The following is a 27,946-nucleotide window of genomic DNA, read 5'->3' as shown; positions in this document are numbered from 1 at the left end:
CAAGTTGGGAAATATCAGAAACGAGAAAAGACAAAAATAAGAAACCGCTGGAAGCAGCAAGTGGTTTGGGACTTAGATCTACAAATAAAACAGAAAATACATAGTTTAATTTGTCTAGTAGTTCCTATTCCACAGGTTATTGTTAATTACACAAAATGAGCACAATTGAACAAAAATAAAAATGATTACCCTGTCCATGAAAACACCTCATTATGTAAATTCATAAATAGTGAAATAATCAACATATTATTACCCTCATTAAAAGGATGCTTCAGTGGAATGCATGCGTTTAGTTTGGGCGACAACAAATTTGCATTACCTGCCCTATATGATAAATACATATTGGAAAACAAATGCGATTAACCTACAGGTTAAAACATAAAGCAAATTAGTGCCATCCCAAAATAAGCACATAAATGCACAGAAAATGACACACACATAATGACGGTGTTCAGTTGGGAGAGCAGTGCCACACAAGCTCTCACATCAGACAGGAGACGGTGGCCCTCATATAAACAACCAGTTTAACATGAAGAGCACAAAGAGGAGGCACAATCTCCAGGCAGGAAAGGCTTGGTGAATATCTCTACATGTGGCGCTGGACTATAAGTGCACTTATAGTGGACAAATAATTTGACTTTAGAACTTGCCCAAAACCAGAAGAGACTTTGTACCAATCCTTAATCAGGGTTACATTCATTTTCAGTTGCTGGCAGCGGTCTCTGCCTCCTTGGTCGCTGCCTCCTTTTTGCTCCCCTCCTTGGCGCTGCGGTTGAGGCTTCCATTCACAAAGCTCTCTGCGGCCTGACGCTGGAAGTGCTTCCTGGTTCCAACCAGGGAGGGGTTGTTGACCAGAGTGTAGAGGAGCTGCCAGTGCCGGCGGGCCCTCTTTGCACTGGAGACTTTTAGCTGTTTCTTCTCCTGATTGACCAGCTGGATCCCTGAGGACATTCAGAAATCATGATAGCACCAATGGTATGTCATACATAAGTCATATTGTCACAAGAATAACCTTTTTTTTAATCTTAACTGAAATGGGAAACGACTTTAAGGCCTCTGAGGACCAGCTTCAGAAAGAGTAATAATAGAAAGCAATCATATTCTAATCCTCTAAGCATGGAGCCAGCATATTGGGCATGCCATTAACACACTGAAAGCTTAAGCCCCTTGGGCTACATGAATACGAAACAGGCAATTATCGTAGCTCATCTGTGTAATCAGCATACTGGAGAACTAATCTTTGTAAAACAATAGATTATTTCTGATAAAGCATTGTTCTGTGGATGCAAACAAGCAACATCTCCACAGCACATGTGTAATTGGACTCAGCTGTGACAAGAAGCCAGGCAGAGTTGAATGATGCATTTTCCTGCTAATTTGTCACTATAATGTCCTCTTGTCATTCCACGTGTAGGCGACTATCACCTACAGATCAGCAACCAGCCTCAAAGTAGCTTCTCATATTTTGTATGAATTACATAAATTATACGTTGGTTGAATAATGTGTATAACGGCAACACATAGGACTACATTGTCTCTTGGTGACAGAAGCTGAGGGCTCAGACAAGTGTGGGCACGCCATAATGGACAGCTGATTAGTTTATGACAGATTTGATTGAGACTAGCAGCAGGACTGTAAATTATTCCACCGTGTGACTCAATTTTCTCCTGACATATTAAATCAGAATGGCTAAGCTTTCATTTCTTCTACAGTGTTATGATCTGATTATGTGAAACAGTGACCTGCCACTAAATTCTCAACCTCTCTGGAGAAATGAAAGACGCTGCACTGACTTTAAAGATAAACGTTCATATCTACATTAGAGGACAAGACTGGCTTATTCTACATTTTTCTTATTATCATGAAAAGACGAAAACCAACAATGAGTTGATCCTTCAAACAAGTATTGCCTGTGCAGCCAAAACCAAATGCACCTTATTCATCTGGGCCATAGACCTCCACTGTCATCCAAAAACGATTAGAAACAACATCAATGAGCCACATTGTTGCACACATTACCATAAACATGGACACTGTAGTTTATTTTTAAATAAATTCCCCATACATCACCCCGCTGTTGTAAATACCCAGTAGAGCACAAAATATTTACTAATGCCATGAAATAGTCCCCAACAAAATGCATGATTTACTGCAGTTTGACGAATATTTGACTAAAACTACAGTGCCCAGCTGTTCAAGGAAATTATTGACCTTTTTAAAAAAAATAAACAACATATTTGTGACCCGTTTTCTTTTCAGTAAGAATGAAAGTGCTTGTGTAGGGAACGGGGTCGGGAATTAAGAAATTATTCGGAAAGGACTAAGGACTAAAAGAACGACATAGAAAAACACCAGCCTCATCCTTCAACTGTATAAGAATACACTGAGCCCACAGTGTGAGCTGAATCATCATCACTTAATGAGTGTAGACAAGATGTGAGGTTTGTGCTACAGACCCTCTTCAGCATCCCGTGACCTCTGTGCAGCATTGCTCTCCTGGCCCATGGACTGCAGCAGCATCCCGCAGAAGGCCTTCATCACAGGGTGCGACTGGCTCACCTCAATCTTTAGATAATGAGCATAGCAGCGGTAGGCTGCAGACAGACACGGGGAGGGGGGATCACTCTGACTGGGCAAAAGCAATAAACATATAGGACTACACCCCATGTTGGCTTTGAGGCAATCACACATAATGGGCCATACAATCACACTTCCTTTTTTTTTTAAACCACCTGCTTTTTCCTGACAACAGATGTCTTAAATCTGCAGCCATTTCAGAGATCGGTGTGCAATTAGAGTCCACTGCACAGAATACAGATATCATAGGAGCTGCAGCGGGCTGCTAGCTGGGTAAAGTGGAAAGGATACGCATTTCTGGCCTCTAAGTAGAATCAGTAAAAGTGCATTTGCTCACAGGTAATTGCTTCTTTTTAAGCCTCCACAGTGAAAGCGGAAAAAAGCACAGTGTCATATACAAAGGTAAAAGCATGATGTTAATAGCAATGAATATGTTAACATTGTGTGTCTGAGACTAAAAGCAAAAGAAATGTAGGAAAATGTAAAATACATCAAAGACATTGACTTCCCAAGCAATGCCTTGCTTTTTAATTTGAGCAAAAAATTAACCCAGAGAGTCTAAGGTACAAGCTATCCTTTGTATAAAGATTTATTTTTAATGCAGACAACGTTGAACTTGACCTACTGCTTTAGACGGGTCAGCATACCAGACAGTGACATTATTGGTTGTGCTGATCACCGTCTGTACTCAGAGCAGAATAACCCTCTCACCTGGGTCAAACGCCTCCACATTGCGGTTAAGAAGACTGATGTCCATGCGTCCCATGTGGACAATGTTGAACAGAGCTGTGATGATAATGCGCCACGCTGCCAGTAGCACCCCGATCAGAACATTGACTGGAAACAGCAGGTACGTCAGCAGGAACAGATTACCCCTGTAAGACAACATAGGATGCATTAAACATAGAGGACAATGCTGCAATTATCTGACAGTAAAACCATAAAATGAATGAACGTGAGATAAAACATGGCTTTGAATATAGTGACTCACCTGTTGTCTAGGTCTCGCGTGCCTGCTGTTTTCTTGATGAAGCAAAACCTGCCGGTGATATGTTGAATCAACACAGCCAAGAGAATCATCAGCCAGAAGGGCCTGAAGGGACAAAATCAACAATCAAACATCTCCTGCAGTGATAGAAGAAAGACAGAAGGCACAAAAAACATTTATGTAACTGACAGAACAATATATGACAATCAAGCCATCACTGTGCAACATACAGTACATGGAGAATAATGTTGCTGTTGATTGAAAACCTTTCCAGGTGTCAAGTCTTCAGAAAGTAAGAAAGCAGCCTCAATTCTATATTAACCAACATGCATTTTTGAGTGATCCAAAACAGGGAATTGAGATGTGATGCTCACCACATGCTCCACAGGATCTGAAAGAGAATCAGATTCTCTCCGTGCAGTACAGGCATGATGACGAGGAAGACGGCGACCAGAAGGCAGAGGAAGAACACCATGGTTTGGACGATCATGCCTGCAGAGGAGAGATCAGAGTGTCAGGGACTCACAGATTACAGCCTGTCCAACATCCTTCAAATCTACACGGCAATAGAAATTGTTTCTTATGTGAAACCTTGAGAACAGAATATGAGATGTATCCAAAAACAAACATGAAGGGAGTTATGAACAGACAGAGTGCTATTAATATGGCTTGACATGTTAAAATGTAATGCCTGGCTGAGGCTATTTGGCCTAATTGAGGATATTTTTTTAATCTGCCATTACTGTTTTACCACTATCTGATGTACAAACATAGCCCCTCTTCTTTGGGGTACAGCAGTATGCACAGTTACTATATGACGCACAATATCTGAGGTTTAGCAGCATTTCTAATCAATACAAACTAAATAAATCTAAACATACTGGAGATATGGATAACAGGATAATCTATATTCTCGACGTGAAGTATTCAATATGTAACTGTACCGATGCAGATGTGAGCTGCAGTGAAGCTGGTGTATCCCATCCAGCAGACCAGTGCTGGTCGCGAAGGCCTGATACTTCTCTGGCAGTTGTAAACATTATAGACATCTCCTCTGTACAGCCCCTTCAGGTTTGACCTACAGATGCAAAAACACGATCAAGACAATGCAGCACTATGCAAAACACAAACTGATTCATCCAGAAATGTACAAATTACTTACTTAATTGAAGAGGTGATTTAGCATGGGATACGACCGAAATGCAATTCAATATTCAACATGGAAACCCATTTCTTTTAATACGACGTAATTTATGGTAATGGCACAGTATTTCATTTCTTATCTTAATAGCCATTTTCAATTCTAGCTGCAGAGTAAATCCTATTCTGTCTGGATGATTAGTACTCTATTATGTTATAATAACTCCTCTGTGAACCATCACAATATAATGAAGGAACCACAATGAGAAGCACGCTCATGATTCTTGGAAACTTTGGGAAGAGAATAGAAAAGAAAATAAGGAAAATACAGCTATTGCACCTTTCTTTTTCACACCTACCGATGCAGAACCATGGACCGCATGAGCATGGCCAGGTTGACCAAACCAGACAGGGTCATTGCTGAGATATAGCACACTGCAGGGATAGGAGCACACCACATTCAGGTTGTTCACCGTGGGAGGGTGTCATTCATTGACAATTAGCGTGGCAAATACATGCTGCTACAAGCTTATGAGGAGGGCCATGTTAATGTTCTGCGACTCTAATGTGATGTAACTGAATAAATACATGTATCATGCATCTCTCATATCACTAAATGGCTGCTTCTCCTTTCTGGTCTCACTCACCTTCTACGCACCACATGTAATGAACCACTATTCTGACCACTTCATGTTTGTCTGGAGACAGCACAATCTTGAAGCCATTTAAAACGTTGGCGATGTCTTCATCGACTCCCATACGGGCAAGCTGGAGCTGCGGCACTACTGCCGAGATCAGTAGAAGACCCACCTAAAAATACCAAAACAAATAAAAATGAATTACTGGAAAAGAAAACATCAACCAACCAAGTCAGTCAACTTACCGTGAGGTGAATACAGTGTGTAGCACTTAAGAGTCTACTGACTGGATTGTAACGTCTAATAGCTATGGTACTTACCTGATACAGGGTAATAAATGACACCACACCAGATATAGCCAACTTCAGTGGAAAACGGAAAGCTGTTTGAAAAATAAGATGCAGTAGTTATACAAATTTAAATGACAAGACAACACTTGAAGGCATGACCAGACGTAACACAAGACCAACATGTTTACCTTCCTCTGGTGTATAAATATATGACTTCACAGCATCAATTATTCTTTGAGGGAGCTTTGGCGTCTCTGAGCTCGATGTGCTGAGGTGAAAGGTAGACAGAGGCACACATTTACACCACACTTCAAAGAATTCATGAGAATGAGCGACCTTGGATGTGGAAACATTTTTCAACCAGTTATGATTAAGTTCTTCACAAAAATGGCAGCAACAGGGCAGCAATCTATTTCCATTCCACACCATTATTGATATTTCTACTGTAATAGATATGTTTTGCACGTCATTTTTCTCAGATGAAAGTTGAAAAAGAGATAAAAGAAGGATCGGCTATGTGGGAGTAGTAAGTTTAACCATTATAAAATCGTATTATTCTACACCCCTCAAACTGATTGTAATTGGCTAAACCCAAGATGATAAATGTTAGAACTGTAACAAGAATGTGGGCACATTTCTTCAGTATGTTGGGTGGGATTCCCCACAAATGTGTCCTTTTAAGGGGATCAATCGGTCATTTTACCAGATACCTTAAAAAAAGTAACATCCAGCAAGACAAGTTAGGTGAATCCAAGTCTCTCGTTTTAGGGAAAGAACTCCCACTCCAGCTTTAGAATTAAACAGCTGGCTCAAGCTGTTTGCATTACTTTCTAGCTGAAGACACGTCTAACGCAGCAAATCAGGTGTGTTACTGATAATAGGCGACAATTCTCACCTGATTTTGGTGGGCTTCTTCTTCTTGAGGATTTTCTTCACATAATCTTTGTAATAGCTGCTGCTGAGATCCTAAGAGAAAAAAAATGGACAGCAATCACGAAAGGAACCAAATGATATTATAAAAAGTAAATAGGTTAAGATAGAGCTGCACAATTGTATGATTTAATTGCTTTTTGGGGTCACGCTTGAGTTTGGCCTTCATATTCCTGAACTGCTTTGTAGGTACGTGGCGTTACAGGTACTGTTTAATTTGTAATTATTAACATGTGGAAAAATATTTGGTCACAAAATAAGCCTCCTTAAGATAAGTTGTCACAAAATAAGCCTCCTTAAGATAAGTTTCCGTATCTGTGCAGATTTATGGTGTCAGGTACGTTCCCGTGGGGTGGGGGGTGGGGGGGGGGGGGTGGGGGGGGGGGGGGGGGGGGTGCGAGGAGGGGGGAGGGGGGAGTGACACTTCAGGCAACCGCATCAGCCCCGGCTTTGTCACACCCGTACTGAGATTAGCATCACATAAACACAGCATTGTGTCTCCTCAGTGAAAAAACAAGGCAACCTTGTCATAATCTGCTCAAGAACATAACGTAAACCAATAACGTCAAATCTACTTAAAATGATTAGACTGGCATGCTGCGTTGCACTTCACATTTTCCCTCAGCCTAGACTGTATGAGCTCGATAAGCCCCTTGATTAGAAGGTGGCTTATAAAGGTTCCTCACGTGAACAGATTCAGAAGAAATGTGCGTCTTAGAGAGATTTTTTTAATAGTTCATGCTTAGGTGAATGTAGAAAACCAAGCTTGTATCCAGTTTGTTATGTAAGCAGGCCATTAGTGCTATAAGGACTGTGCAACCAACCTGGAGCAGACATGCAAAGGAGCTGCACTCAGATGAAGACTTACCTCTGAAGCATTGTTCTTTTCAGTGCCATTAAAGCCCTTGAATAGAAAAAGGGGATACTGGAAACTAAGGAATGCCAAGCAAGCTATCTGGGGCAGGCTGGAGAAAAGGGAGTAGTGCTTGTGTATCTGCAAAAGAAGAAAAAAAGAAGAAATACATGTTAAAACTACATCGTATTGACACAAAAAGGGGACACAAATGGCTTTGCGTGACGTGGTGGGAGTCTGCATATTGGCCAAATGGGATTCCCACCACAACACAAACATCTGAGACCTTCATCAACCAGAGTCGATTGATTTAGTGCCATACAAAATGCTCACATATTTAAAGTTGTTATCATTACGTTTTGACACCAAATGCCATCATATAATAGTGTGCGATCTTTCTTTTAGCCATGTTTAGAAATAAATACTATACAAAATATAATATTTAGTCAAATGTATTCTGTTGTCTTCGTGTTAAGCTTGGTCATGCAGATCAGCTCAAATGTTCCCTGCAGCGTTTGGTGTGTGCCAGCTCATGGTGGGATCATCACCACTATTACCAAAGCCTGGGTGTCTCTCTTTAGTGAAACACACTAAACTGATTAACTGTGACAAAGCTTTTGATTAAGACTAACAGACAGTGGAACTAATTATTTTGAGTCCTAAACATTCATCTCAGAGAAAACCCAAACAACGTGGACAAAATCTGGGATTAAGTAAGGTTGAAAACTCCAACCATATGTCCATCTGAAAAGCCTGATATTCATCTCTTCAAATCACATCTCTTACATGTACTACGGACAAGCTTTGTTTGGCAATTAATGGGTTTCCAGACGAGAACAAACCTGCCTTTTCTCTGAAATAATCCTTAAAACTCAGACAAATGACACATTACAAAGAAAGTTAATCCAGTGAGAATATAAATAACTCTAATCCTCATGAATCTATTTCTGTCTCAGAAAAGCAGCTATGGATGCCATCTTTGCTTACCAGAGGTGTTTTGGGACAGTCAATTTTCTGCCAGACCAGAATCCCAAAGTGCGTCCAAGACAAGAGGCTACCAAGTACATAGCCAACTTTATTATGTAAAGTACCACATGCCAGGAGAGGGTAGTATAGTGCGGGGTAGTAGAAGACTCCCAGAATCACCCAGTTCTCTGCAAATACAACAAAATTGTGTGAAGACTAAGCAGAGCATCAAAAGCAATAAACACTGATTTTTTTGTGATTAATGCTTCAGTTTTACACTTAAAAGACCTTTTCTCACAATGTGTGGAAACTATGAGGGATCTAATATCCAATTCTGCTGCATAGTCACTATATTTTCGACTCTGCTGAACCTTGTACTTTTGGGGATTGTGTAAAGTAGCAGGGAACCGACTCCTTACAGTCAATTCTTATGTAATTTCATTTCAGAAAAAAAAGCTTCTTGTAAAGATTAGTTGAAAATAACAAAGACACATGGAAACAAAATAATCCAATTACATAACACAGATATTTAACACAAATAATGTGTGTGTGTCCATTTGATGCTGCCTAATCTTCCTTTATCCACTTGTTCAATAGAGGGACAGTGACACATACACTTAACTAACAATATAAACAGTACAAAGTGTAAAACAATCTGTGTAAAAAGTGAATGCAAATAGGCTGATGCTAGTGCAGGAAGAACCAAGATGACTTCCTCACGTTTATTCTCTGTGTCTGTTGTGAAGGGGAGGGGGTTTGGCGATATGATCAGGCCCCACAGTTTGCACAGGAGCACTCCAAACACAGCCACTGCAAGGCCCTTATGCTGCGTATGATCCAGGAAGTTGACCGGACTGTGAAATCAAGCAGCAGGTATTTAGAGCCCACGTGTTACCAGCCTCACATTTGAAAGTCACTGTAGTATAATCAACTTTGAGCCTTAAAACTGGGTTGAGATTGAAAAGTCCATCACAGTTTTGCACCTCAATTCGTCCAGGGAAGGTTCACTGAGCATGAAAGCTCTCATCAGCACCAAACCCCACAATTACACACATTCACACCTGGAAGTTACCTTGTCTGACCACAGCTGTATCTGTTGGCCACTGTGCAACTCCAACGGAGCTGAATTGGAGGCTAATTGCTCAAGGGACATCAGCAAGTCAAACGATTGAATTTGTGCCGAGAACATTTGTACTATTAATTAATACAAGTTGCAAGTACACACTGCTTTAGAATCGCGTTTGTGTTTGTTTTGGGAAACACCAGTCATCCGTAACTTGAGAATTAGCTAAAAGTTGCCTTTATACAATGGAAAACTAACGGTTATTATCTCATGTTTTCCATATTGTTTATGTTCCAACAACATGAAAATGCAATAATAATTTCATATTTCGAGAACAATATATATCACAACATTGCATGTTTTCTGGTAATTCAGTAAACAAATAAAATAACCAGAAAGTGTTGTATACTCTTGTGTACTTCACAAATGAATAGTGCTGACTATTTACTAATTTATCATAAAAAGACGATAAATTACCATATAGAATTATTACCCAGCTCTACCTGCAGTATTTACCTCTTTTGCTGTATGTTCTCTCAACCTACTGTAAGTGTCTATGGAACATAACATACTGAAATGAATGGAAGCCAATCACTGCCAGATAAATAGGAAATCAATCTATAAATCAGCTGTTTACTTGGAACAAAGATCAATAGTAATGTAAATGATATGCAATTCACTGGGCTAGACCAAGCGAAGCTACAAGTACAGTCCCATAAAAGCAAGTAGCTATTTGATTTCACATTTAACCATAGTGTTTATCGTCATTCAAGAAAGGAGAGATAGAAAATAAAATTCAGCCTCACCTGAGTAAACCTGAGAGTCCTTTCTGTCTGTCGCCCACCTTCGTGCGTCTGGCTAAGATTGCTAGGATCAGCATGACAACGAGCTAGGAGGAGGAAAAACGTCCGTTAGCCTCATCTACACAGTAGCATGCAGCTGTGGATTCCCCAGGGTTCAGGCCTGACCCTGCTTCAAACCTGCCAAACCCCGGTGTCTCATTAGTGCTCCCCATGGTTGTGGTCTGAATGAGTTATCATCAGTCAGGATCACTGACCAGAGAGAGTTCAATGATCTGTTATGACCTGTGATACATTTAGGAGGATGATGGCCCTGCTCTACTTCGGAACAGTCTGGACCGACTACCGTCTTTAAAGCAGACATCAGAAGAAGAGAATCTACCCTAAATGTTAATCGTAGTGAACAATACTAGATTTCACATTAGAGTGACAAGATTGGTGAATCTTCTGCACTCATTATTATATTAGATTCATTTTTCATTTGTATTACTTGATTCATTTGATTCTATGGAAATCACGTGGAGAGCAGATATATTACATATATATATTAAGTCACCATTTTGGGGTCAGGATCTCCATAAAAAAACATATTGATAGGCATATACAGTCATATTTTGTGAATCGTTCAGTGTGGCCTACTCCTGGATCCGGATCGTGTGGTCCTTGAACTAGGGCCCTGTTTTCCACCAAATTGCATTAAAACCTGTTCCCAACTTTTTTGAGACATCCTGTTAACTGATAGCCAAACAATGAATGAAAACATTAGACAGGGCTGACTTCGATAGCCAAACCGTGCATAACTTTATCACAGGAAAGAAAATCATCATCTCTCTATGTCACACCACGAAACACGGTAAATGTCTGAAAACAAGGTGCGACATCAGGCACCCAGTGAGTTTGAACATCATAACAGCGTAATGTTGCGTCACATTAATCCAACAGAACTTACAGATATTGCAGTGATGCATATGTGGTAGAGTCTGTCATCAGCAGTAGGGTCACATGGAAGGATTATTCTAAAAAAAAAGGAACAAAACATCTACACATGAGCAAAACAATCAAACTTAAGACTCAAGGATTTGAGTCACTGAGCAGACCAACACCTATAAACCTTTCACACGTCACTGTCAGGACCATTTGTGGCAGGAAACTTTGTAGCTAAAATCCCACAGCAGAGATTTGCATTTAAACGGATTGGTATCAGCGTGACACAGGAAAACAAGAAATGCCTATGTTCAAGTTCCTGTACAGTGGAAGAGCAGGGACGCCTGGTCATGGGGTAGTTATTACAACTCTGATATTCAGAGACAGCCTCATATATCATATATTTTAGGTTGGGAGACTTATTAAGGAAAATGCTACACTCACTGTATGATCTGTGAGCATAGAGATGGCAGCTTCCAGAATTAATGTTTTGACATTTTTCACAACAACCTGTCCAAACAATGTGTGAATTTGTAACATGGCAGAGCGTTTGTAAATTTAAGGCAATGTCAAAATTCTCATTCAGAGCTGGCTGAGGAGGAGGCACAGCAGGACATGTTAGTGTTTACAAAGCAGCTAGCTAAAATATAGTGATCTACATTAGTGGCAACCACGACTCAACACAGTTTACACGACAGCCAGACAGTTCATTAGCTTAACATGGTGATAAATGACACTTGTTCCATCGTATTGCTGTCCTACTGTTCATCTGAGGCCATTATTAAAAACCCGTATTCTATTAATCAGTTGGTGACAATGTACAAATGGAAATGCAATTTAGGTGTAAGAAACATCCCAAAAAGAACTGGAAATATTGCATGTGTCCTGTTGCATTGTGGGATGGGCCAGGAGCGAAGAATGATGCGATAAGACTGTCAGTATCAGCTTTGAATCGTACATCCTACTTTGTATGGAACACTACATCTCTTTTTGTGTTTGAAATTGAAGCACTTTGAAATTGAATTTGAAAGTATAAACAGAGTTATTTTGGGTTTGAATGCACTTTTGCTAAAACTGTCGTACTTTTTCTGGGGCAAAACCTAAAACCTGTGTTCTCGGGGCATGAAAATGAGCCAGCTTCTCCTGAAATACTGAACAGAAACAAGGCCACACACTGACACGGGCACCGTAGAAATGTGCCAAGTGTCACCTAATATCTCAACGAGAGCTGGTTCTCACTGCAAAATTGTTAAGACTAAACAGTTTGAATAACTATTAACACAAGTTAAATAACAGACAAACTGGACATTTTGAGTTTTATACAAACAGAAATAAAACATACTAAACTAAGTTCACATTTAAGCCTCAAATAACTAGTCTTAAATCTTCAATAAGACGATTAGAATGTACTTACTCTGCTTTAATTATGGACGGCAAAGGATCCAGGTCTGGGTACTCATAGTCATCTATGACATCCTTATCCATTGTGCTGTCTCTTTTTTCAACAGGTCCAAAGTCTTACAGGAGGCTGGAGTACTTTTAACCACAATCTGTGCTGACACACTGTTGCGATCCACTTGACTCAAGAGATAAAAGTGTCTCCCAAAGTTGTGCTCAGTTGCTGCTGCAGAGGCGTCCTTGCTTCCCCGTGTTCGGTCTAGCCCTCACTCACGTTACTCTCCCTCACAGCCTGTATTCAGGTGCCCTCGTCGTCCCACTGTGGAGCTGAGAGTAATGTGACAGGTCCTGGCTGCAGCGTGCTGCCTCCACCCTGCAAAGGCCCTATTTCAGCTGAGGGTTACCACCACACTGGGATCCTGGGGAGAGAGTGAGAGGGGGGGCAGTGTGTGAAAGGAGGGAAAAAGTGGAGATCTGGGCAGCCAATCTGGAAGGCCACCTGCGATTTACAGGGATTACATCTACTTTTGGGCTTGTGTTATTGGACCTGTGGCCGTTAGTTGAAGAGGTCAGATATGCAGAGTTATAAAAACTCCAGCTACTGTGGGACTGTGTGGGTAGCTGGGAGCGATGAGTCTCTCCCATCAGAGCCGAGTATCACATTGATAAAAGGGAAATTCAGGTGTTGTTCCCCTAAGTCATGGATCAATTACATTTGTGAAATGTTACCTAGTGGAACCAAATAAAGCCGGATGGATGAACTGCATGTTTTCAGGACAGCCAGTCAGATCACACATGATAACTCTGCACCTTCAGCTTGATAAGGATCAAGGAAGGGTTCATTCAACCCAACACTTTGTCTTCTGCAGATAAATGCAAATAAAGATGTCCATGGGCATATTCATGTGGAACCCGTTTTATAAACCAGATACCTGCATCTATAATTTTCTCTACTGGTATCAAGTTATGTTGTTCAAAAGAAAAACATGGTTTTACCGAAACTGTGACAACTGGTGATTTCCAAACAGCAACGAAAGTCATCCTGTAAACAACTGATAAAGATCAGAATGAGGGAGGGGTAAACCTACGTTTTCAACATGATACGAGTACATGATATGCTGAAATGGATTTAACAATAGGTACAGTCACACTGCCCCGAGGACAGGAATCTCATGGAACCTTTTTTTTGTCATTCCAATGGTGTCTTTTGTCAGCTCATAAGGCACACATAATGTCCAACAATAAACATGGACAACTCTCCATTGTATGGACTTACAAAGGAGAGTAGACTTTATAATATCAGCCTTCGAGAACAAATTCAACTTACTCACAGTCATCTCAATCAAAACATTAAAAAAAAAAAATCACCAAAGCAAAATCTATGGCACTGTTGATAGTTACATACCACTTGTGTTTCTCCTACTTTCCTGTAAACAAACATTAGTGCCAAAAAGGTTTGTTGATTCATTGATAGGGTGAGCAACAGAAAATTGATCACTAACAGTTTTGATCATTCATTTATCATTTGGTCATCTGCAAAGCAAAAATGCCAAATGTTCTATGATTCCAGCTGCTCAAATGTGATGATTTGCACATTTTTCTTCTTTCCAAGTTGTTTTATTGGATTTTCTATTTCAAAATACACAAGATAAGAGAGTATACACAAAAATAGTAATAATAACAGTGTCTTAGCTTGCATTACAATTGTACCAGTATATGATTATATTTAGGCGACAGCACCACGAGAGTCAGAGAGAACAGGAATGTACAAAAGCACATAATATACCCACAAAAACAAATAAATAGATTTGAAGAAATAAAAGGAACCAAACAAAGGATTCAAAAGGAGCCCATTGCAAATGACATCCAAGACACATATCTTTTCTTAGGCATGGAAGAAGACCTGAGAGGTGACATAATTAGAGCCTTTCCAACCCCAGCCTCACATCAGGAGTAACAGCAACACACCCTCACAATACTCAAATAAATAGGTTTTATGAGATTTGCAGCTTTTCAAAAAAAATTCAAAAAAATTCACCAATGGGTTTTGGGCAGTTATTGAGAAATTGTAATGGGCATGTTTACTATTCTCTGCCACTTTATGGACCGACTGATTGAGAAAGAAAAATAAAAAGATCAATGATCTCAATACTTTTTGGTTAAAACTGAATAACATGTGATGAGTAACTTATGACAGTGAACTTATGACAGTGTGACCTGCTCATCTCTAACCACCAGCATCAGTAGTGGCTGAGTCATGACAAAACTCTGTTACAGATTCAATTCTATCAGACTCAAGCAGCACTGGTGGATCACAAACAAAATACTTTTCTTTTTCTTGGCTTTTCTTCCGCCACATCACAGCTTTTGGCTATCAATTGTTTCTTTCTTTTCGTGTGCTGTCTCTCCTGTTCTTCTGAAAAGAGAAGATCTCAAAACAGGAATAGGACTCATTTCTTAGATGGCAGAAAAGCTAATTTGGACCGCAGGTGTTTTCTATTGAATTCAAAAGAATGAATGACAGCAGCGACAGTATAAAGAGAGGCAAAATGATCACACAGACCCTCCAAGTAAGTAAAGCACAAGCATGTGAGTGCTACAAAGACAGGCCGAGGTCAACGGTCATGGCAACACCTGAGCTCAAATGATTTTCTTCCTGCAACAAGTTGCACTCACTCACTCACATTCATTTCTGGAGATTGTTACATACACAAAAGGTTAAATATATCTTTTGCAATATCTCTGCAGAGATCAATCCTGCATTCAGCTGCCGCCGACTGAGACTAAGTCAGTTTTGCAACACTGCCTCCATGTCAGCATACACTCATTATGCCGGGATTACAGTCACACAACTTTAAAAAGCAACAAAACGTCCCTAACACTCCTGAGAAAACGCGGTTTCTCAAGCATAGTAAAGCACTAAATCAAATGTGCTCCCGAAGAATAAGCAGCCCAGCAAATAAAGGGGTCACTGAACAAAGAATGCTTTGAACAGTTATAATTACATCACAGAGAGGCACAGTTTGATTGAGCAGGACAGTTCACTTGTATCAGGTTTAGGGAAGTCGGCGCAAAAGCCCTTTGGTTGGAAATATAATAAGCACAACATAATCATAATTGAATTACAAATGTACTTATCTATTTCTAACAATCAAAACAGCAGCATCATCAACTGTGACAAGTCAGGCATCCACAAACGAATTAAACGTGCGATACTCAGTTAACAAATAGTTGCAGTGCTTAAAAAAAAGATACTAAATCAAAATAATATTGCATGAATATAGAAAAGGTTGACGGTACCTTTAAAAGTTCTTTGCCCACCCCTCCATGACCATTTCTGCTGCCAAAGCCCTGTCATAGTAAAGATGCTCTCCATAACTTTTCATACTGACTTTCATATCCACAATTTCATCATGTTGGTACTTTTATGAACCCACACTTTGTTAAACTTGCATGTATTTAAATGACACTTTATTTTATTTAACCACACAATGAAGCGGACTATTGGCAGATTATTGTTGTCCTACTTCCCACAGCTGAGCATGCGTGTCCCTGCTTTCCGTGAAAGGCAGCTGCAGCCCGGTGCTCTGGATTTTGTTTCACACAGAAAATCATGGACAAATTTCATGCCTTTGAAGTTGAGCCTGATCTTCCGACAACAAAGAGACGTTCATCCAGAGAGCCACCACAGGTAACTTAATCACCTGCGCGCCTCTGTTTCACGTGCACTGGACTAACTTATCTGCGACTTACATGAAGAATTAAATGTGTTTTTTATGTATATATGATTCCACCGGCGTTATACTGACTTGCTGTGTCAGTGTGGGTGTTTTTTGTTTTTTTTAATGAGCCAAACATGCTAATCACTTTTACGCACTCTATGCTAGGCTAACGTTACTTACCGACCGCGTGCAGGTGTGCTGCAGCACCAGGTGGGCGTGGAAGGTGGATTAATATCAAAGCAGCAGTGTTGGTACCAGCAGGTCATTTTACCAAGCGCCAAAGGCTTTAAAAAGGCTGCGTTTTGTGCATAACCTGACCATAGTTAACAGTTCAATTTCTTCAAACATGTCCACACTGTGGCGTATAGCCAACAAAATGCTCCACAGTGTGAAATCAGGATCTTACCTCATGTTAACCTTGAGCTCCCTTGGCTTGGGGGACTTTAAATGACTTGAGTTGTCATCCCTTTCCCCCATGCACCCACCTCGGAGAAGTTTTAATAATTACATAAACAAAACAACAAGCTAGACAGCAACTTTTCTTTTCTCTGGACACCTCACATGCCATGTGTGGTTGGGACTTTGACCGGTCTTTATCTTGTTGTGTTAAGAACATCATAAACGAGACTAATGAGGTGACAAGTAAGGTCAAGTTCTTGATAAGAATAAGAACGCTGACATCTTGCAACATATGTATTGAACAATGCTAAAGTCTTTGTCATTTGGGTGTGCCTTTTTGGATGAAAATTATATTTTAGCCTTTATAAACCAAAGTATAAGTTTGCATTTGTGTTTTAGCTGTGTCTTAAGTGTACTCAATGACCTTTGTGACAGCCTGCTGTTTTTTTTTTGTGTTGCTCTGTGGACATTTCAAGCCAAAGAGGAGATCGTTCCTGCCACAGTTGCATCGGCATAACAAAATGTTACTGTATATTTCTGATTTCCCAGAAGTTCTGTGAAAACGATGCAGGGAAGGAAGCTGAGGTGATGCACTGAGAGCAGCTGGTGTTCACTGTGTTCCCTCATGTAGTCAGACCCTAATGGGTTAGTTAGGGGCTCTATCCAGGATCCTAGACCAGTTTTGGGGTTACAGCAAACACCAGAACTTCATCCAAATCCAGCCCCGCATATAACTGGAGCAGTTACATAAAAAAATGTCACTACTAATATAAGCTTCTTGTGGTTTTGGCATCACTGTATCAGGATTTTGTGCACAAAGATGCAATTCACAAATGCATTTCCACTGTCTTTGCACTGCCTCATTAGTGACAACAGTGCAGGGAAAGAGATATTGTCTTTATTGACCTCAGAAACAATATTCTGTTCATGTTTATATGATCAACATAATTTGTATTTTAGGATTTTACCTTCAGGGCTAACACAGCTAGTGAATGTGTGTCCATTAGTTTGAATTGAAGAACTGTTTGTTATTCTTCTCTTGCTTAGCTTCCTGCCTCCGACCCTGAAGTGGAAATCTCAAGTGCAAGTTCTTTATGCGTCCTGAGAGTCCTGACTTGTTCTCTTACACACCAGCCAAAGATGACCTTCCTTTGACCGTCACGTGAAGGCAAGTGAGTACATCCTCCCCTGACTGTTTCCCAGTAATTCGGTCTACAGACTCAAAAGAACTCCCGAGGAAGCAAAGTAATCACACCACGAGGAAAAGCACAGCATCATAATTATTAACTCGCTGACTTCGCAACCGAATTAGCAATCTGCCATCACAGCTGTCCTAATAAAGAGAAGCAATTCGATTCTATGATAGATTTTATTTAGTTATACTTGGTTTTGATTTAAGATGCCTCGAATGAATAAAACAAATCCAATTGTATCTGCCTTGAAATTCCAGCATTTCGTTGTTGGCAAAGTCGATCCAAATTGAGTAATATTGAGAAATATTGCCTCAATATTAAATCATGCCTCCTGAAGGCCTCCTGGGTGCAGAGGGCTAATTACTGGGGATATTTTTCTGCGGCTCAGTCGGCTGCACTGCCTCTGTCATAATCAATGAGCCTTGTAACACTCAATTAGAACATAATTGGATTTGTGTGTGTTTGAGGCTGAAAAACATGTACGTTTGAGCGAACATGAAAGAAGTGCTTATCTCTGTTGACAGCTGTAATGAAGTTGGATTGGGCCGGCCAGTTGTACATTTCATAATAATTCAGTCACTCCCTCTCTCCACCCAGATGCCTCAAATTTGTCTTAGTTAAAAACAGCTTGGATTTACATTATCATGTTTAATTACACTTGGGCCCATTGCCAAAATACAATGAGTCCTTGTGTACCGTACACATTGTTGTATACAGTGTGGCTGATGTGGCATAGTATGACATTTACATTTACAAAAAGCTGTTGTTTTAAAGGTGAATAGATTTTAATTCCTTTTAATTTGTGTGTGGGGAAATACATCAATACTGCATCTATTAAATTTTTACGTTTTTAAATTTCTTCTTTTTGGAATAATTACAATTTTGGCAAAATCAGTACACAAGTCCAAATAAACACGAAGGATATTCAGTATATACTGATGATTTGTTTTAGCTGAGCTTTTTTCATTTTACTTTGACAAAAGCAATCAGTGTGATTAAATCTAGAACACTTATCCAGAGCATTTTCTGGCCCTATAATGTTAATAATCTGTGGTAGATGAGCTCTCATATTGCATTTTGACATGTAAGGTTGATTGAACCTAAACGACAACTCAAAGAAAGAAAATAATCAATTCCAGTCTTCAGGTCGTTTCTGTTGTGATATATGGCTGTTATTGTGGTAGGCCGGGGAGTGAAAGATTTATTTCCCAGCTTATGAGTGCTGAGAATGGGATGTTATATATAAGGAGCCTGTGACAAGTACAAATCTTCCTGATAGTTATTAAAGTGGTCATGATCACTTTGCTGCAGACACGCCGGTGTGCAGCGCTCAGTCTGTCGCGTTCCTGCTGCGACTGCCTGACAAGCGGCTTGAATTTACAGCGGGGAGGCAGGGTCGTGTCTGAGTTGCTATGTGATAATCCTCTTTATATAACTGTTAAACGCCTTGGCAAACACGCCGCACACACTCAAGAATTAGATTGGATTTTTATGATCTATTTATGTTAAATGACAGTCAACATTCAATGTTTTTACTGTCGAAATACATTTCTAGACATCATAGTTGTGTATATTTACGCTGACTTTCCAGTTTATTAGGTACAACTATAATGTTTCTGTGTGTAAATGGAGCTGTTTTAAATATTACCTTATAATATAATGCAAGGAAATTACAAATGAATCAATACTTTCCTAACACAGTGTGGCCAAAACTGTGTTATGTGTTGTAGTGAGATAAAAAGGATGAAGCAGAGTTTCTAAATGAGAGAAAGGATGTTATTGATAAGTATTTATTGCTCTTTTAGACGGTGTGTGTGTGTGTGTGTGTGTGTGTGTGTGTGTGTGTGTGTGTGTGTATGTGTATGTGTGATATCTGTTTTATTTGGGGTGTTGTGTGTGTCAGCGTGATAGATGATGTCCTTGCCGTGGCCTCTATTTTGTCATTCTGTGTGTGTGTGTGTGTGTGTGTGTGTGTGTGTGTGTGTGTGTGTGTGTGTGTGTGTGTGTGTGTGTGTGTGTGTGTGTGTGTGTGTGTGTGTGTGTGTGTGTGTGTGTGTGTGTGTGTGTTGTTTGGGTGTGTGTGTTGTTTGGGTGGTCTGTGTGAGCATAAATTTAAAGGCTTTGGAGATATGGGTCATGTGTGCAATGAATTATTGGTTTGCTGTTGAATTTCGGATGTTGCAGTTTTATCTCCTCACCTATAAACAGGAGTTTAAAAGTTAAATCACATTTTATTTCCTGGAATCAGGAGCACGATTTGCGTTGTTTGTTTATTTTGTACTTTGCTCTTTAAGAATGGTGTTTCATTATTTAGGTGTTAGGGAAAGACCAGTAGCTTTTAATACAGGGACAATATAAAAAGACGGGCACTGTCAGCAGTTTACGCTCAAATTCAAGGACTCAAGAATAATTTATCTACATTATGCAACACAGAGTTGCACAACGAAATGCAGTTGTAGCCCATTTGCTACACAAGTCAAACATGACGAAACAACACAAAGACAGCAGTGCGTTGCTGCAGTTTTTGAATTTGCACCAGGAAGAATGTCAATTTATCCCAGAAAACATGCTATGAATATGAATTTCCCCATCAAAGCAACATGTCCTGTGTCAGTCTGATGCAGGATTTGCATTTCTCACATCTGAGAGTTTTTAAATTATGAAATTAGAAATTAAATTTCACCCCAGAATGCCTAACCTAATTGCTCTCAAAACTGAGAAATTTGCCAAAATGTCCCAAAAGAGCTAATTGAGGGCAAAGAAATACTGATTAGTTATTTTAGGTTTGAATCTCTGCGCACACAATATTTAGCATTTTATATGTGTGTGTGTGTGTGTTGTTGTTTTTCTTTTGATATGTATAGCATGTTTTTATTAAATTCTTAACATCTGTGCTGTATAAATTGGAACCCATCTTACCTTCATTATAGTATCCTGGTTGCTCTCATCACCACTGTATTAAAACGTAGAAACATTTAACCTAACATTGGATAAAAAAATGCAAAGTATTAAATGTCTTGTGTATTTTCCATTGCTATGAATCAAACCATCCTTAAGTGACTCTTCCATGCTGTTTGTAAATCCAATGTCTGGCAGAGCATCATTTGTGCCACAGGGCCTGAATTTGACCAGTTTTCATAAGAGAGCATGCCCCCCCCCCCCCCCCCCCCCCACACAGTCTGCGAGAGTCCGATTTTTCTGATGAATAATGTATTCATAGTCTGAAGCTGCAGACACATCTCACTGTGTGTTCAGAGATGCTTGACTTTCACACGTCTCTGCTGGAATGAGGCTGAATCGAGAGCTTGTCTCGGATATGAACAGCTGTGGGGAATATCCTGCTATGTACAAAAGACGGAGAGAGAAAATGTATGCTATGATCTTTCTAAGGCTACACCAGGAGGCTTTATAATGGCGACTGTAACACCCATGGTGGAACTGTGGCTGATGGCTAGATTTACATATTTTTGTGTGCCCATTCTGAAATTCTGAGATGTGAGATGTTAATACTATATGCTCATCGGGGGAGAGTCTTATACCTGCAACAGAAATGATTATGGAGTCTGAGACTTGTGGTTTATAGCTGAACTGGATCAATATTAAGAATGAAATTGCTTCCATTGGGCACAAAAGAAGTCTGATTAGTTCTCCTTTCATAACAGAAATGCTTGTAGCGTAGGAATGATGGTTTCTACCTGGTCTCCTGTCAGCGTAGGGATTTTGACCCGCAGTCATAAACCGTTCCTGTCCTGAGGTGTGTTACTGAAGCGGTTGTTTTGTGAGAACAGAGACGAACACCCGGTTATCCTGAAGAAGTCTGACAAATTCTGACAGAAAAGAGATAAAGAAACGTTACACTGTTGATGTAAGGATCTTTATTACAGTTTGATGTAAGAGCACTTTGTTTTTATACATGCAGTATATTCATTATACATTGATTTCAGTTAAGAGCTGTGTTTGGATTTTTTGAAAAAACGAATTCCATCTCTCCCGTCCCCGTTAATAGATTGAAGTGATTTCTTTGAAGACAGGGAAGTGGTCAGCGGGGTGATTTGTAAAAGTCAGTTCAGCACAAATGGCCAGCTGACCAGACGATCTGGGTGTTCTCTGAAGCCGACGGTAAATCCCATAGAGACTGTGGAGCTGTCACACCGCATACGTCTCCTGCAAAGATCACTCACGCCAGACTCCATTAGCAAAAGGCTGCCCTCCACATGTCACCACTTGAACAAAGACACACGTATTCATCCAACATTAAAGCAGGAATGCTGGCAGCCATAAATAAGGTTTTGGTAAACACGGTCTGACACAAGAAAACAGCTGGTGTAATTTACAAATGACAATGTTGTGTCATGCTTAAACTGGAGTATTTTCTGTAGGGCGTGATTGAAGTGTTTCGACTTGAAACAGATCTGTGATTAAATGACTTTCAGATAATCTGAACTGATGTGTTTCAGAGTCAGGATCAGATGATAAAAGAGAGTGGCTGATTCTTAAAGACAGGATTTGATTGTCAAAGCAGCATTTGTGTCACCTCCTGCTACTGTGTGTGTGTTTCATCAAACCTGCTCTGTGATCTGTCGTGTAGACGGTCTGTGATGTTATATGTGATGTTATTTCTGCAGCTCAGCAAAAGGTGCACTGTTAAATGATCTATCCACATAGAAGAAATCATTATTACAATCATTTACCGGTAGTGTTTTTATGCATTTTTGCGAACATATGCCAAGTATTATGTTACTGCAGTTGCGATTATGGTTTCCCTGATGTATTACCAGTATTGGTTTTGATATCCACCTGCTGTCACAGTGACATCATGGTATTGATTCACCGGATGACTGCCGTGGAGAAATGAGTCACGTTTCCCGGAGAGGTTTGACGATAAGCCAGTAAGGAAACCCCCTGTGGGCATGCTATGGGCAGGGCAGAAGACATCATGTCGCTTCTTATTCTTCATTTCATTTTTTATTTCAGGGCTCTTAAATTCTGCTTCAAAGATGATTTATGACGCACTTTTCATAACATCACAGTCCTTACTTCCTCAATAGGCTGCCACAGTGTGATTGCGCCTCTTTGAGCTCAAGGAGTCAAACAGCTCTCATGCGCGTGACCCAGACCTTAATTAGTATGGCAACAGATTGTCATTTGCATGTTCGTGCCGCAGTGAGTAGATGGGAGGCGGCTTCCATGTGAGGGAAGGATGGCGGCACTTCAGGGCCAATTTGCTTAACAGACCCCAAAGGTGCAGTCAATTCAGAAGTGTTGTTATTGTAGCTAATTATAATAGTGGATACATTTATTTCATCTTTAACAATTGTGTGTGCTGTACATGTGCAGTAAAAGGATAATTTGTGTGGAATTAGCCCCAAAAAACTGATTTCTTTTTTGTCAGATTGTATTTCTATAGAGCACATTATTCAAAGTGACTTTTTTTCTGAATTGCTTTGTGTATTTGCACTATTTGAGAGACAGAGAGATAGTGTTTGAACTCCACACTGTTCACCGTCTCCATTATATATATATATCCGTTGATATGCACAGCAGATAAGAAAACTCTACGGAGCGTCATTATTTTTCAAAGTGTACCCTGATCTTGACAAAAGATCCGCCTTTTATCTGCTGGGAATTTCTGCCTCTGGAGAACATGAGCTGTGCAGCACAGTAAGGCTCCTCCTTTTATTTGGTAGGCAGCAACATTTAGACGTTACGTGCCCTCGGCTGTTTGCTTTAAAGTAAAAAAAGCCTTTGTTCTGGCATTGATCTAACATCTATTCTGTGGTATTGGGCTGTGGTTTTGTGCAGTTATTGCATTGTGTCATGTACCATGTTTGTGTTTCCACTAAAAGCTGGATCCACATAATCTATACCATTGGGCATTATTTCATGACATGTAAACAGAAAAAACAAGCTACATAACAACAACAACAACATGAGAGTGATTTGCTGACCAGGTTTATTGTTTTCCCATCCTGTGTTCAATAAATGTTCCTGTAGTAATCCTTTTTTTTTTTATTTTTTTTTTTTTACATATAATAATACATATATTTTCTCCTAATAAGAACTAGGATTGTACAATATGTAGGTTTTTGCCTTCCATGAGGTAAATCATCTGTTCTCACCCTGTGTTGAATTGTTTTTTTTACATCATTATCTCTTATATATCATTTGTCAGGCTGGTTGTCAGTTGTACACATGCTGATGGCCACTTTAATATCTCACATAATCACTCATACTGCTATCAAGCTGCTAACTACGACTCATGCAAATATTCTCTGCAGCGATTTGCATTTACGCTGCTGACACTGACCAATTGTCTTTTATCTGTCTCCTGTATACCCGTAGCTCACTGATTCCTACACATATTATCTCATATCATCTGCATTTTTCTGATTAAACAAAAGAAGTAAAATGTTTATTTTCCTGTCCTCCATTTGGACCTTTCCCCTGTATCTTGTTGATTGACAGCTTGAATCCCTGAAATCCTCTGCTGACATGTTATTGCTCTGGGTCAGAAGCAGGCAAACGGGAGTCAGCCTTCATTCTCCCCGATATCTACTCTTTGCTCTTCCTCCCTGCTTTTTTTTTTTTCTCCACTATCTTTCCTCTTCCTTATAAGATTTCTCGCCCTGCTCTGAAATATTGACTAGTCTGGAGTCCCGTGAGATTGAGCTAGTGGTGTGTTGTTGTCCATCAGCAGCAGCACAGAGTTTTTTTGTTTTTGTGAATCCCAAAAAACAAAATGTTCTTCTTTTTCTGAGGCGAGGGTAAGGGCAGAAAATAGATGATATATATATTCATATATTATCTGTTGTTTGTGTGTCAAAATTTGCACCCAAGGTCAATTCATTGCAAGAATTAAGCTTTTTAAGATTATTAGTCAGGATAAAATACTGAGAACATGTGACACACTATCTGCCTACAATTAAACATATTAAAATAGAAAACACTTAAAGGCCAGTGTGTAGCATTTAAGGGTATTTATTGGCAGAAATGGATTACAATCATAACTAAATGTTCATATAATCAGCTGAAACTAAGAATCGTTGTTTTCTTATTACCTTAGAAGGCTTTCTTCATATCTACATAGGGAGTAGGTCATCTTCAGAGTCCGCCATCTTTCTACAGTAGCCCAGAAGGGACAAACCAAACACTGGCTCTAGCAGGAGCCTTTCACGTTTTCACCTTACCTGAAGGCGACCGTAGTTCAGTGACACGCTTTAGAGGGGGAGGTGAGCGGAGGGGTATTCACCGTTCACACACTAGTGCTTTAACAAACAAGAAACAATTGTTCTTATTGTCGAACTATGGAAAATCAACAGGTTTATCTTTTAATTCCACATTTCATGACTATAATGATAACATTGGCTCAGTTTCATCCGCGTGTCTCCAGACATGTCAAGGATTCACTTTGACCAATCTCCACACACGGCATGATATTATCACACAGACTTGCTGAATCATTCAAACTTGAGCGTGAGGTTTTGCCTCAATATTTTGATAACTCTAAAGGTTATTGAGGATCTTCTGGTTTTCATCACAACTGTTTAAACCCGGCAACCTGCGCCTGGAAACCTTAGGTTGTGCAGGGGAATGCTGCTTCACGTGGCGCTGGAGAATACCTCGCTGCTGAAGATGAATGCTGCTTCATTGTGCTTCATTGTGCTCAACTAATTATTCCAGTGACAAGTGTGACATCACCCCCCCTCCAGCTTTGAACAGAGGTTCATGAACAGTATTGAGTGGCTCAAGGTTGCCATCAGATGTGACTTTAAATTGGCTGGAAACCCTGCTATGAAAAGCTGCTGCTGCACGTACAGCAGTATGTGTTGTGAAATTACCTGTTGCTTAGGAACCGGTGTGACTTGCTGCATGAGAGCAGGCTTTGTCAAGGCCTCTGAGCACAAGAATTCTTCAACTCGTGTTTGTCAAATCTACATTTTTGGTATTTTCCATGTACTGTAGATTGTATGGTACTATGTGGCTCAGGTGTTAAAGCAATCTAGCCATTTTATCTTCCACTCATCTTACTGAGGAGCTCTTTATTTTCTATTATTATTAAATGTCTTGTTGTGCTAATTTGTGAATGATAATGGCATAATCAGCATATTGTGTTACTCATTCACTACTTAGCATATTGTTTTGTTGTCTAATGTTTGCACATTTCACAACCATCCTGAGGGATGTGTGAAAACATCTTTTTCAGGTTACAGATAATTCCTTCCCCACTGAATGATTTAAAGATGAGGTTCACAGCTATTTGAAATAGTGTGAGTGTCATATGTCAAGCGTTACACAATACACATACTTGAAGATTACACAATCCCATTAATGAACATCTTAGACCTCTTCCTGTGAACATGAGTGCACATGCTTGCTTCTCACCAGTTTGCAAGACTTCAGCTAAAGTATCTAAACTTTTGAAAATGTTTGAATATTTTCTCCTTATTATTAAGTGGTCTCATCACCTTTGAGCCAAAAAATGTCATTACCATTGGTCAGGCGTCCATGTCAATGTGGGAAAATATGTTATCTATATCAAACTAGCCATTGTGCAATGATTGCCTTTGAAATATTGTGCTATTGAATGTAAAATAGATAAAGTAAAAGGCCAATATATCACAGGCACTTTACCCCCGATGAGCACCTTTAACCAGTATGTGAAATACAGGGATGGATTGATTGATTGAGTGATACATACTTCAGACCCCACTCTTTAAACAAATATTTGTCATTTAAAATTGTCACTGTCTTTTTAAAAGCATTGTCCAGCAGTATTCATTATTCAAATTGCAAAACATTTATTCACAAATATGCCTGCAGAAAAACATAGTCGTGCTATTTCCTCTTACTGTATATTGCCATTGAATACCCGATTGTTTCTGCAAAGGCCAATTAATGGTTAGTGCCGTTGCAAGTGGTCCGCAATGCAATCTGAAGCAGCTGAATGTTTTTTTCTGCCCCCACATCATGGTTGAAAGTTGTACAGCGACACATACGTGTGCGTGTCGGGTAGAGAGAGAGAGAGTCAAGTGTGCTGTGTGGATTCGGTCAGGGCATAGTTGTTGTGTGGTTGATCAGTTAGTTAGCGGTTGTATGAGCGGCCTTATTAACAATATTATCTTTGGTGAGGTGTGTGTGTGTGTGTGTGTGTGTGTGTGTGTGTGTGTGCAAAGCATGTATAGCGTAGTTGATTGCATTGACTTGCAGCCATGAAATCTTGCATATTGCGCTGACAAATCTAACAAACTTTGCTGTGCTGTGAGAGAACTGTGCGGGGGCGAGTTTATAGTTAGTGGCTTTTAAATGCAGCTAATCAATGTCTTATTATTGCACACAATGTCTTTGTTTAGTGAATACCATTGAGGGAGTGTAAAGCCATGGACACTGTCTCACCCTCTCTCCCTGATTAGCACTCCCACTGTGAGGAAAAGCGCGGGTCGAATGGAGGCGGCAGACGCAGTCGCCATCAGTGGGGGCAGCATCAGAGGAACAGCAGCACTTCAAATAGAGGTTTTCAAGGCATACAGTCATACATTTTTCATCTGCAACCGGCTTTGAGGCAAGAGAGGGGGCAGGCTCCAATTGAAGGCTTCTAACAACAGACCAGGGCTTTCAGAGACAAAAGGTAGACGGGGGAAGGGCACTTGAAATGAGAAACAACAAAAATCCTTTGTTTACAATAGATGAAGAAAGAGCTGTAAACAAAGTCGATGTTTAGCTGCCGAAACCAGCAGCGTGGCAAAAATCACGCCAGCAATCAAATGATAATTGCCGAGCTACAATTGTGAATTCTGTATGCCTCAAATAATGGCTGCCACAACAACAAACTTGAATAGATTCATAAATTGCAACCCACAACCCTTTTGCAGTCATCTTTTTTTTTATTTATTGTGTAAACACCAAACAGGTTTTTCTTTGATGGCGTACATGGCACATTATTTTGTGAGAAAATATAATAAAACATATGTTTTCATATACATATAACAGTATTGGTTTGCGTTAGATTGTACAGGTGCACCTAATAAAGCGGCCGCTGACTTTCACACAGCCGTTGAAGGATTTTT

The 27,946-nt window shown here is 39.9% G+C and overlaps 1 protein-coding gene across 1 annotated transcript; it reads right to left on the bottom strand.

The window, feature by feature from the left end:
- Positions 1-702: 702 nt before the first annotated feature.
- stra6 (signaling receptor and transporter of retinol STRA6) lies at positions 703-16,835 on the bottom strand (the record flags this gene model as incomplete). The annotated part of the gene is made up of 18 exons (XM_079163827.1): positions 16,697-16,835; positions 12,585-12,987; positions 11,196-11,262; positions 10,253-10,335; positions 9,104-9,237; positions 8,405-8,571; positions 7,433-7,558; positions 6,530-6,600; positions 5,823-5,902; positions 5,665-5,726; positions 5,354-5,516; positions 5,066-5,141; positions 4,511-4,644; positions 3,941-4,058; positions 3,570-3,671; positions 3,290-3,453; positions 2,458-2,595; positions 703-941 (listed from the first exon to the last, which is right to left on the bottom strand). Exons 2-18 carry the CDS (start codon positions 12,653-12,655, stop codon positions 703-705), a joined length of 1,995 nt encoding a protein of 664 aa, XP_079019953.1. The 5' UTR covers positions 12,656-12,987; positions 16,697-16,835.
- Positions 16,836-27,946: the final 11,111 nt, after the last annotated feature.

The sequence above is a fragment of the Pholis gunnellus genome, assembly GCF_910591455.1.
Source record: "Pholis gunnellus genome assembly, chromosome: 7".
Classification (NCBI taxonomy): Eukaryota; Metazoa; Chordata; class Actinopteri; order Perciformes; family Pholidae; genus Pholis; species Pholis gunnellus.
Note: the sequence above shows the minus strand (reverse complement) of the source record. Positions and strands in the feature narration are given on the sequence as shown.